The sequence below is a fragment of the Rutilus rutilus genome, assembly GCF_951802725.1.
Source record: "Rutilus rutilus genome assembly, chromosome: 10".
In the NCBI taxonomy this organism is placed as follows: Eukaryota; Metazoa; Chordata; class Actinopteri; order Cypriniformes; family Leuciscidae; genus Rutilus; species Rutilus rutilus.
Window position 1 is genome coordinate 12,100,226 of NC_140215.1, and position 13,259 is coordinate 12,113,484.

The 13,259-nt window shown below is 35.1% G+C and overlaps 1 protein-coding gene across 1 annotated transcript; it reads right to left on the minus strand.

The window, feature by feature from the left end:
• Positions 1 to 9,697: 9,697 nt before the first annotated feature.
• LOC311298939 (uncharacterized protein) lies at positions 9,698 to 12,932 on the minus strand. Its single transcript, XM_084422268.1, has 5 exons — positions 12,802 to 12,932; positions 12,212 to 12,258; positions 11,637 to 11,948; positions 10,888 to 11,042; positions 9,698 to 10,366 (listed from the first exon to the last, which is right to left on the minus strand). Exons 1-5 carry the CDS (start codon positions 12,867 to 12,869, stop codon positions 10,322 to 10,324), a joined length of 627 nt encoding a protein of 208 aa, XP_084278394.1. The 5' UTR covers positions 12,870 to 12,932; the 3' UTR covers positions 9,698 to 10,321.
• Positions 12,933 to 13,259: the final 327 nt, after the last annotated feature.

Below are 13,259 nucleotides of genomic sequence, written 5' to 3' on the forward strand. Positions count from 1 at the left end.
CTATTGTGGACACTTTCGCCGCAGCACAAGTCTTGTGAGCGTTGTACGTAAAACTCTTGCGCAAACCAAAGCCACGTGTGCTCAGCTGATTTTCCATCCTGAATGTAACAATATACAGTGGTTTACATAAGAGAACACTGTCTGTAGAGAACTGACTTTTTGAATTTATAGCACTAACCCTCAGGCAATCCAACTGAAACTACTCAGTTTACAGTAAAATGATATGATAGTTACATAAGGTTGTCCCAAGGCCAAACTAGTGTAATAAATAAATAATTAAAATATATAAAAACAATAAAAACATTAAAAAAATTAAAGTTTAATGTTTAAAAAGTTAATGAGTTAATTAAAGTCTGCATGGATAAAACAAGATAGCCATAGGCAACAGTTCTTTCAAATTACCTTTTGATGTCTTAACAAAAGAGTGAGAGATGCCCTTTGTCAATGAAAGAGTATCTGTTCAGACAGAGCATCCTGAGGTCACAGTGGAGGTATTTTTCTGATATGTGGCATTTTGTGCACTTGTGGGCTTGAAATGAACCAGCCATATAGGTGCTGCACATTCAGCCAATTAATATTAGAGTAACAATTGTAGTTTTTCATGAAAATAACCAAAGATATCGCTCAGATAAATCTTGCAGAACTGGGTGATGTAATCAAAACATGATAGGACACACTGAAAGGGTGTGGAATGGTAACATGATGTTCTTTTAATCTGTGTAATTGAAGACTTCATTCACATCTATAAAACCAGATTCCAGAGCAAGAAATGAGGAACAGAATATATCTATCCAGATGTAGACAGAATGAGACGGTTAAACAAAATGAGATGTCTTACCCTCGCACATAGTCTTTTGTATTCAAATAAAACCTACTAGAGTGAGCTGTGAATTCACTTTCAATTAAGTTTTATTTGTTTGTTTAATGAGAAAAATCATTATTTCTCCACATTTTCAATTGAGTTTGTATCAAACCAAGACTTTTATGTCCTAGGGATGAAATAGCGGAGGCCTAATCTAATAAAATATGAAACAAATTTAATGTGAATCCCAGCCAAGATTGCATTTTGTCCAATTTGATGTTTTATCCAGTCTCATGCTTCAGATGGCAAGCCACAGACTGCCCACAGGCCGTTAAATGACTGTTTAATGCACACAAAACTGGCAGGGATTGTTCAAAAATTGGCAGTTCCAATCTGATTGGCTGGCTTTTACTTAGCATACCAACGCACCAGTTGTCTGGGGTAAACCGGTCCGCCTGGAAACGAAGTTGTGTTTACAATGTACCAGGCTGATGCAGTGACCATGCACTTATGAGGAAAAATTAAACACTGGCCATCAGATCTTGCCTGACAACAAATATTTGCATGCACTATGCATTTATAAGTATTTGAACATTCAAATAACTAGAAATGATAACCAAAAATACACCTACACACACTAACTGCATATTGCACAATTTTCTTTGTATGAGAGAGAGGGTGAGGAGTATCTGGGTATCATTTACTAGTAATCTCTAATGCTCTTTCTTTTTTCATTGTTGTTGTTTTTTTTGTTTTTTTTTAGTGTCTCTGGTATGTTGACGTGTAACCACCAAGAGATCCCATAATCCATGGTTATATTACAAGGGGGAAACATATGGGTGGAAAAAAAGAAGTTAAAATGAACTTCGCAAAAGTAATGTAACCATCCAATTTTATTACAATGTAATCTTAAAAGTACTTAAAGAATATATCACCAGAATCAGCACACTTACAGAAGTTATATGACACTGACATACTGATAAAAAATGGGGCAAACTTTCTGAAGTGTAACTTCTGATCAAAATCTTAAGTGCAACTGTAATAGATCTATGAGGGCCCAAAAATATGAATAAGGGTATGCTCACACGACAACGATGTCAAAACGATCCCAGTTCACACGGATCTGCTAAAATGACAAAAAAGGCCGCATTATGCATGCTAGGCCAGTAGTTGGCGATGTCACTTTGTCAAGAAACGTGTAAAACACATGCGTGAACATGTAACATGCATGCGTGTGACGTCACCGTTTTCACAAATTCACTTTTGTTGTTTACATGGAGACGGTAAAGGCATCGTTTTTAAAACCTTGCATTTTGAAACCCCTTTTCAAAAGCTTGCATTTTCAGGCCTCCAAAACGCTGTTGTGTTGTAAATGAACGGCCAAAACGCATAAAAAGTTTCCCGTTTTCAGTTGTCGTGTAAACATACCCTAAATCATGGGGGCATGTGATAATCTGGAGGGGTTATTTACACAAAACTCTTCAAAAACATGTCCAGATCACATTTCAATCCAGAAAAAAAAAAAAAAAAAAAAAAACTTTTTTTAACCATTAAGACATTTTTGTGACTGTTCTCGATTTCTGAAAGGTGATTCCCATTGGTTTCTTACTGTATTAGTGGTTGTGTATTTAAATCACAATAAACAAGGTAATATTGCATTCTACAATTAAAATAATAGATTGCAGTTTTTTCCATATCACTGTAATTAATATTTTTTACTGTCATACACAATTGGAAGGGAGAATGTGCATTAAAGCAGTTTTTAATACAAAATAACTTACAATTAATACAAACTATAATTTGTGGATGTTAAGATTATTATTTTTTTTTTTTTGAGAGTCATCCTCTATTTAGTTTCATCTCCAACACTTACCAAACAGCATACCAAAAAAAAACTAGTTCTTCCAATGTTTCATCTTCGAACTATCAAGTCTCGCACTAGGAATTATATGGTTAAATGAACGTCATCATTACTGTCTATAGTTTATAGTGTGTACAATCGCTGGACTGTAGGCAGCCTCTGGACAGAGCTGAAGTTATTATGGTAATAGATGTTTTTGGTGCTGTAAGCGGTAGACCAATCACAACAGACTGTACCATCTGGCCAATCAGAGCAGTGTAGCTCGCGGAGAGGAGGGATTTAGAAAGACTGATTCATCCATCGAGTCGTTTGAGAATCATTGAAAAATTATGTGCAATGTATATTATGAAAAAAAAAATTTGATGGGGCACTTTAAAGGATTAAAGGCATGTCAGCTTTCTATACCCAGGATATTTACACATTTTGGTAGGATTAGTTTACAGATTTGACAAGGTCTGACAAGTATTTGTCTTTCAAAGAGATACCTATAATTATTCAGTCAGATGGCTTGAAACCACAATAGTGAAACATCAGGTTTACACCTTTGATCTCGTAGAAGATTTCATCAACTTGCAAAACTTTTGCAATTACCACAAGCATTTGTTAAATGTAAACTGACAGATGAATGTGAATGGTGACAGATGAAACATTGTGTAGCTACTCCACATTGACTCAACTGGTTTACATCAGCATAATTCCCATCAGGATGAGAAAGCAATTGTCTCTGAGACTGAAAACAGATAATGCACAGTACTGTACAGAGCCAGGGCCATTCTTGATTCTTGCATTGTTTGTTAAGCACTTGAAGGGGATGGATTGGAATCCACTGCTGCTTCAATGTATATGTAATGAGTGATTGTAATCAAGGTATTAATCAATATTTTTCCTTCTAAATATCAAATGAGTTGAATGACTTCTCTGAAGATTTTACTTTGTTATAAAAGTTACCAGTGTGATTACTGAAATGTTCTTTTCATGCATTCTTTAATGTCTGTATTTGATATCTGAATGCAGTAACAGTGTTTGCTTATTTAGCCCGGCTTCCAGAAATGAAATAGGGACTTGTTTTGTGTTTGAGAAAGGTCTTCAGCGTGTTAAAACATATAGGGGTCATTGAAGCTTTGCTTTAAAAGTGTTGCTTTCCTTGAGAGAAAAAACGCATTATCTTGATATTTTGAGACGACTCTCCTGTTTATAGTTAGAGCCTGGCCAAATCCAACCTTGGAAAAGCTGCGTGTCGGTGTGTGTGTTAGTCTTCTTGGTTACAGGTTAAGAAACCTGTGGCATTATTGGTTTAGTTGTTGTTTGGGACATGCTGGCGCCCAGCAACCCAAATCTGCGACCTGGAAGGTCACGACGTGCCTAACTTCAGGGTCCAAATGTGTCAGCTGCATAATCGATGGAGATATGCTTCCGTCTATCTGTATATGTGTGAAAATTACTATGTTTACCCAATAAGAATCATTTAACCTGAAGCAAGGACATAGCTTAGACCTTGGGTATAACTGCTGTGATCTTTGTAACTGTAAGCGGGGCGGCCTACGAACTTCTGTGTGAGTCTTGAAGCTGACTTCTGTTGAGGAAACTGCAAACTATCTTCAGTAAAAACTTTTCTTCAATATATTATAATTCTGACTCCGGGTCTTCTTTCAAACATCTGGTCTTTGGGTCCTAAACTGTTACCCCCTAACACACTCGAGTAGCGTGGCAAACATGGCATGGGCAGCTGGCAGCGGTGCCCCTCAGCAGACACAATACAGCCCCTGGTGAGTTGAGTATGACACGAGGGCAAGCCAGTGCCAGCTGTGCCACAGGACGCCATGTTTAAACATCCATGCGACAGTTCTGCGTATAGGTTCATTTAATTGGCTTCAAACGTGAGAAGCACTGCTTTTCATGCGTTTTAATGTTCAGCTTTTAAAGCTGCACAATGTAATTTATGGCTGTCTAGCGGTTGAAGCATAAAATAGAAGTCAGTTGCAGAGGAACATTGTTTGTTGACTTTGGCTTTGGCTTCGTTATTCTTTGGAAATAAATCTGATGGCTTGAGGTGCATGTTACATACACTGTGCATTGTTACAGATAATCGCCTTATCAAAATGACACTATAGCCACATCAAAACTCCCTCAATAATGAAACATATCCAAAAAACATGTGAGCAAGTATATGCTTGCTGTTGTTTTGACTACTTTTTTAAAATAATGTTACAAAGGTTTGGCATTGCTGACTTAAGTCATAACAATTGCTATTCATATCAGTTGAGGTAAAATTATCTATTATAATTTGGCTAGTCTATTTAGGCAAATAGACCAAAACATAGAGATCGGCATTGATACCAACATAAAAAATTGTTTTGTGAACTTAGTCAAGAATGAGATATTAATGTGTGATGATTTTATTGTAATGTATGTTCTAATGTTAATACAGTTCTATAGTCAGTAAAATCATTCATTTTATTATACCTTTATATTACAAGGTAATTGCTTGAGAAACTATTTCAGAGAAAAATTAAATATAAAAATGATGACGTAAAGTGATTTGATTGGAGTTCAAATGCATAAACACCCCTGTATTTCACAGGTGTCCGTTGAGGGAACGTGACTCATATTCAGAAATCATGCTGCACCGCAGCTTGTCAAAAAATGATGCATGAGGCAGTTAAATTTAAAAGGGAGATTGCACAATGGGTTACAGATGAATAGCTGTGAAGATAAGATTTTAAAAAGTACAGAATACCTTTGATGAACCTTGATTTAAAAAAAAAAAAAAATTTAAATAACTTCTTTGAAAATAACTAATTTCTTTGAAGGAAAGTGATGATTTTGCATGTTCTTCTTGTGACAGTGAGTCAAAACACTTTAATCAGAAATATATATACATATATATATATCCTATAGTGAAAACAACTATACCAAAATGTATTTAAAATACATATAAATATACTAAATTAGTAGTTCCAATTTAGCAGACTTTAAGTATATCAGCTTAGTAGGCTATATCAAAAGTACAACTGCAGGGTATTTAAGTACATAAATATGTAAATGTATTTGTAGTATACTTAGCATAAAATAAATGTATTTTAAATAGGCTACATTTTGGTACATTTATTTTTTACTACGGTATATATATATACACACAATCTTTTTTTTTCTTTCATACAAACATATGGTGGCTTGATTTCCCGCTCTCCTTTGAGTGGTGGGTTCAGACTGAGGATTTCAAGGTCTTAGAGAGACCCTTAGAGGCGGACTGAGAAAGAGGAGGAAGAACATCTCACACAACAATGAATGCTATACTTACAATGTTTTAGATTTACTGTAGAGATGATATGTAGAGTACAGTATGAAGTATCTCTGTTGAATACCCTTCCCAAAAATAAGTATAGGCCTACTTCAAGTTCATTTTATTAAGTAGCCTATACTTAAGTAAAGTTCAAGTATATTTTAAGTATAGGCATACTTTATGTAGTAAGTATACGTATACTTGAAAGTGTACCGTTTCAATACTTGGGACTAAATTTGCCCACTTTTTAGTGTTTAGGCAGATATTTTGTTTAGTCTTTTTGTCAAAGACCTATATCAAAGACTCCGTCCAGATCTGATTCAGAACTATAATCAAAGATGGAGTAGATCGAGTCCATCAACACCCCCAAAGCTTCACAGTCGTTTCCTCTTCATGGGTTTGACATTTCATTCAGTAATGTTTAGTAGTTTTGATTTATATGCTGTTTAATGTCTGATGATCGTGTTATTTTACATGTGCACAAGCAATGCTTCAATTGCTTGTTTCTGCTTCTTCTTCACCTGTGTTTTGATTTAGAGATTCTGTACTCTTTCTAAAGATGGGTCATAGCGCCCCCTACCGTATAACAGTGAAAACATGGATTGCCGAAATTTGGGGAAGAGTTGTGTCATAAATAACAGAAAATTCTGTAAATAGTGGGAAAAGAGTTAAGTAGTTTTGTTGTAAATTCCTATGTACTACCAGTGGACTTCATTGGATTGTATTGGGTGTCAAAATGCTCAAGTTTATATGACAGTATGTAAAACTATATGAAAATGTTAGCATAACGAAAGAGTAAACATAACTACAAGCCAAGTAGGCTATACTTAGAATACTTATGTTAATTATATTTTTAAGTACGCCTAGGCCTATGTCTTGATCCAAAGGTCGAGTAAAAGTATAGGCCAAATAAACGTAGACTTTTCTGTCAGTATAAGTCAAGTATACTTAAGTGTGAATTTAAGTATATTTCTGAGAAGTACATAAAAAGTGTACTTCTATACTAATAGCACACTTGAATAAACTTGAATTAAATCAGAACTTAACTGTTGCTTGTTAAGTCTATGAATATGCTGCAGTGTTCTGAAAATCGGACTTTTTTTAGGGTATAGCCTAATCCTGTTTTTGGAAGGCTTTACACTGTAAAAACAAAAGGATACTCCAGGCCCCCTTTTTTTTTTCCTCAGATTGCTCAACCGACAGAGTTCTTGTTAACATAAAATGGAACTTATTGGTTCCATTTTGTGCTGCCTGTTCGGTTGAAAAACATTAAAGGAGTTAGTTCTAAGAAACAGTGGCATCCATCTTACTTCCTTCTTATTTTTTTCACCATGACTTAGTGCTTGCTCACCTAATATTTATCATGGACATGTAACGCTCATGTTCAGGACTCTTGCAAGTCACTTTAAATGAAAGTGTCAGCCAAATGAATAAATGTAAATGTAACGCTGTAATGGCACAAAGTTGTGGAAGTTCTTAAAGATTTATTTTCACAGTTTAGTTTCAGTAAATGCTCATTTTGGATAGGAGAAAAAGTTTTGTTCTGGAAGTTATAGTATATAATATAAAACTTGATCATTAAAGATCAAGGAAATATGATTCCTTGTGCACTTTAAGTAACGTGCACAACTTTGGTGCACACTTTGTTTTGTACGCTTAAAATGTTACACAGCTTGTTTTACAGAAACTTCCAGGATCTCAATCTCACCCACACACAAAAGTATACTAATCACAACCTTTCCTGTCCGGTTCCTTTTTTTTTTCTTCCTGGAGACGGGAGTATTATGCAATCTTGTGAAAGACGATACATTATAAACTTCTCATTGTTCACCTCACATCATGAGGATTATCATGCCTGTGTTTGTACATTTTTGGGCCTGGAGGTTGCAGTCAAACTGCCAAGTATTTTCACTAAATTATTAGTAAAGCTCTCTAAGAATGAAAAGATACTTAAGCAGCTTGAAGACAAAAACTGGCAACAGCATATCAATAAACAGGGAGCAAAAAAAGTAGATTTATATGTGAAAACGTAATAGGTATTTACATGATTTGGTCATATATAAAACATATGGTTGTATTATATATATATATATATATATAAAAACATATTTTAAAAAATGTGACTTCACTGTAGTGTAAAAATTTCATCATCACATGACAATGTCCTACATCTGACATCAGCATGGGACTTTCCAAGGCAAAACAATCACAGAGGAGAGAGTGTTTTTCTTTCTTTTAAGGACTGACTTAACTTCATTTCAGTCCAGAATTTGTTTGCTTTCATTTGTGTTACGAAACTTTCTTCAATCCATTGTGTTCTAAAAAGTTAACACCATTTTTTACAGGTTTTTAAATAGCTTGACAAAGTAAAAATAAATAAAAATAAAAGGACTTCCAGAAATTACTGCTGCCATTTTCCCAGGCAGAGATTTAATGTTAATAATTTATAGTGTATGCCAACTCAGCTTTACTATATTGTCAAATATTAACTATCTTTTCATCAACATGATTTAAAAGGTCAAAAACCTTTGGTATTTTATGGCTTAAAAGAGGGCAAAAGACAGAATGACTTTTTTTTTTTTTTATGATGTTTGTATCTTAGATCTTTGTATCTTATGTTTCTACACGGCATGCCCTCATTTTAGTTTATCATCCCTAAAAATAACATAAAGATCAAATGCCTGAACTTCTTGGTGTACCACCAGTGAATCTACATTAAAAGTAAAGTTCACCCACAATTTGGCCATCTTTTTGAAGTCCACCGAGGTTTGAAATGACGTGGGTGAGTAAATAATGAAATAATTAGGGTGAACTATAACTTTAATTTCACTGTCAATACTGAGAAAATATGCTATTTTATTGAAAGATATCTTGAGGTTGGAAACGTAACCTGAGCTATGAATGTTTGGCACACATGCAGCAACTTCCTCTATTAGAAGCTTTTAATCCAAAATATGCACGTTCTTTCAGATCAAACACACCCAGCATGACAAGAACAGGTATTACTCTAATATATGGGTTAGGTTTCTGATTGTGAACTTACTGGACTAATTTGAATAATCTGAAAACACATCATCTTGTTTTGGCAAAAACATTCCAGAAGAAACAGTCTACAATAAAGATAAGGTCCACTAGAGAAAACCGGGTAAATTCTTGACCTCATTACAACCAGGAAGAGCCCATTGATGTCTACTATTAACTAGAGCAGATTTGTATAATTATTAACTCTCACGATGGTTTACTCATAAACACACCAGTAACCAGCAGGTTGTATAGCTTCGGACATGTAAGTAATAAAAAATAGCTTTGAATGGTCATATTTTATGACAGCGGAATGTTTTGATATGCTTATGCATTAAAGGTTCTCACTAAAGTTCATATAGTACTATGAGTGATTAATCTGTGCATTGCAGTGTGTGCATTCTGACTTCTTCTTTCAAGACATGGTCATTTGTCCATTATACTTGCACAGTCATATAGAAACTGAAAGCAAACCAGTGGAAAGAATTAAAAAAATTTGAGACAAGGAACAAAAGCTCATTATTTTGTTCCATCTGCGGTTAGAAATCTGTACAGGATACAACCTCAACATAACGAAACAGCCGAGAGTTTGAACCTCTAGATGGAATTTTTGACTAAAATCCTATGTCAGCGAAATGTGCTAAATGCCAAGCTTTAGTTGTGATTCATTCTGCATGGTATTATTCTAAAAGTACTAAAACTTTAGTAACAGAAGAGAGATACATAAAAGTGTATTTGTAAAAGGTTTATTGCCTCGGCAGGTTTGAAGCAGAATTCATTTAAAAGTAAATGAAATTTAGTAGAGTAAAAAAAAAAGCAAACATATCCCATAGGGAGTGCAATATTTCTTCCACATAAATGAAAACCAGCACAGGCTGAGGAAGACAATCCATTCAAGAGTAAATGTAAAGAAGCTTACATGGTGTGTGCTTAATAAATCATTGCAATACACATATGAACTATAAAAAAATAGTGATTTGAAAAGCCTTTTTAAGTATGAGACCACCAATGACTCAAATCAGAGAGGAATGGGCAAAATATATACTGCACGTCCCCCACCTCTTACATCTGTTCTTGAAAGAATGAATAAACAGTTCCTACAAGGAGAATCTTGTCATCTTACAAACTGCAATGTTTACAGGATATATTCACAGTGTATTCACAATTCAGTGGTATAACAGTGCTACAACTGAAGACTGCACATTGCAACGATTGTCTGGACGCAGAACGCACCACTCTGCAATGCCCACATACAAACACATGTGTTTAGGGCTAAGGCCTCGTATTGTCTGTGCTGTTGTAGAGGACCTTGTATTACAACATAGAAGTTAGTCCGTTATACTTTCAAGCAAGATCACACAATTTCGATCATAGGGTGCTGTGCTGGTAAATCAGTGTCCTATAGCAAAAAAGACAAAAAGAATTCACAGTCAGGTTTTTGGAAATGTTTCAGGTGCCATTACTAAACATGTCAACCACATGACCTGAAGCACCGCTCTGAAAATAGTGAGCTACTGGTGTAGATTTACTTTAGCCATGAGCGTAATTCAAGGAATACGGCCCCTTTGTCAAGTCGAACCTCAAAAGCTGTCATTCAAGGTCACGTTCTAAGATAACCGGAATGGAACAAAAATGTGTGTCAGGTGTCCTGTCGCACATTTTTAAAAGTTTTCAACTTAATATGGTGTCTCAAAATGTGACACCATATAAACTGAATAAACAGATGCATCGTAACACGTTTAACAGCGTAAAAGACATTTGTATAGTAGAGTGCGTTTACAGGCTTCTGGTCTGAACGACCCCTTAGTTTTTTTATATAATAAATGAAATAATTTAGAAAGTGTACATTTGCTATGATGTTTAATGACTAATCACAAAAAAAAATCAACGAAACATAATGTATAGACAAAAAATGTTTACCGTGTTTGTCCGTTGTCGTCTTTTGATCAGTAGGGTTAGAAGCACCAGCGCAACAGCGAGCATTAGCACTACCAGAATGGGAACACTAATAGAGACAGTGTTGACAGTTTTGTCTCCAGAGAAGGTTTCTTGTCCACCAACTTCCTTTTCAGACACTGGTTAAAGACAATGGCAATATATGAGAAATGATTGCCATCAATATCACACATTACAGATTACAAAATATCCACACAGGTAGAGGTTCTAAGGCAGTGGTTCTCAACCAGGAGGCCGGGGTCTCAGCAAACTTCCGAATAAGTCTTATTTAGTCTTAAAATTATATTAACATAACATTTGAACATTTAACACCAGCTCTGAGCCTATAGCCTTATTTATACTGTTTTTATTGCTCTGTAGTCTTATTCTGATCCCATTCAACATTTATTACTGCTGGCTGCACAGCAGATGACGTCAGGAGGATGTTTTTAATATTGTGATAGGCATCTCTGTGGGGGCTATGACTTTCAGTTCTGCTGCAGTGGCAACACATTCAACTTCCTTCGGTTGTCGTGAATGTTCTGCTTTTTAGCCGCTTTTTCCGACCTGTGAGTCTCTCACACGTTATCATCTAACCAAACATAATAGACTAAAGCTGACTAGCACTTTGAAAAGAGAAGCACAATGAAATTTTAAAAGAGGAAGAGGCTTGTTTCCTTTCAAGTTATTGCTACTGATTTGCTATAGGATAAATTCAGTTTTAGGGAACTCACCTGTTAGCTTAACTTCTAATTCGTTCCTCGACCAGATGTTGTCAGAAACAAGGAATAGGGCATGACAGGTGTAAACTCCTGCATCCGCTGAAGAGATGTTGCGGATCATAAGGGAGCAGTCTGTTTTCTCCTTTTCCAGGAAGAGTTCAGTCCTGTCAATGTAAGCCTGGTCTATAGATTCCCTTTCCGGATAATCATTCACTACTGTATCACCTTTCTGCCATACCAGTCTATTCACACTAGAACAGTCACATGGTAAAATGACGGTCTGTCCAACAATGCCAGTCGCATTAGTTTCCACTGCAGAACCATCTACAAGAATAGTAACAGATTCTCGTCATAACAAATACTCAACTTAATTTACAAAATTAGGATTCTCTATAGGAACATCAGAAACTGTTTTACATTTCTTTGATACATGTAATTTTACATTTGAACTTTTTTATTTATTTTTTATGCAAATAATATAGGCCTATGCATATCTGTATGTGACAAGAGATCATCAATAAAAAAGTATGTTTTTTAATAGAATAGAGCAACATTTAAGGGTCCAGAAGGATTCAGTAAAGACTCACTTGTGATCAGCAGAAGTGTCAGCAATGCCAAGATCATCATGGTTGTCCTGGAGGAGAGAGAGCAGGTTTTGAAGCAGGCTATTTGCTGCTGGAAATTCCCAAATTCTCCAACAAACTACAAACAAGGCTAAATGTGCAGAGGTGGTAGTATACTAATACATGATTATAAACATCTTTGTCCTGATGAGACACGGTGTCTTTTGTTTAAAAAAAAAAAAAAAAAATGTATTATTCAATGTATTGGTGAAATTTATTAGGCAGCCAATTTCCCACAGGTCACAAGAGAAAAAGAGCCAAACAGCTTTTCCTAAAAATCCAGTCATCTGACATTGACTCTGGAATGTCCTAAATACAAAGCTCCCCCAAACAATGTAGCCTACTCGTGAAACGCACTTAATTGGGTCAACGATCTGAGTCTCTAACGCATAAGTTGTGGACCACTAAAACTTTCAACTGCATACAATTATTCAAAAACTATTTTATATATCAAAAATATTAAATCTAACCTTTTGTTATAGCCTAACATATTGTGTATCAAACATATTACAAATAAGATCGTTAAAGAAAAAGAAAACCAGTATCGTGCTGACCTTTGGGTTAGATTTCCTCTGCAGAAGACACGCACGCAACCGATCACGGTGAGTGAAGTGAAATGCATGAATCACTCTGTAGTTTGTTCCAGTTTTAAGATTCGCCTACTGTTCTACATCATCCCACACACAGATTACAACGCTGCTGGGCGTGGCTGAGTTCATGGTTTTTTTTTTTTTTTTTTTTTTATTAGACATAACAAACATAAAAAACACAATAACATGACATCCAAAAAGATAACAATCTAAAAACAAAATTAACAAAGAAAAAATTCCATAATAGAAAAAAAATTAATTTAAAATTAAAAAAAAAAAATAATGAAAGGGGATAAAATGTATAGAAACCAATAATTGGTACTACTTAAAAAAAAAAAAAAAAAAAACATATATTAAATCAATTTTCAATTAACTTCAATTCTTTAGCAAATATAATTGTGTGGCTGAGTTCATGTAGAAGC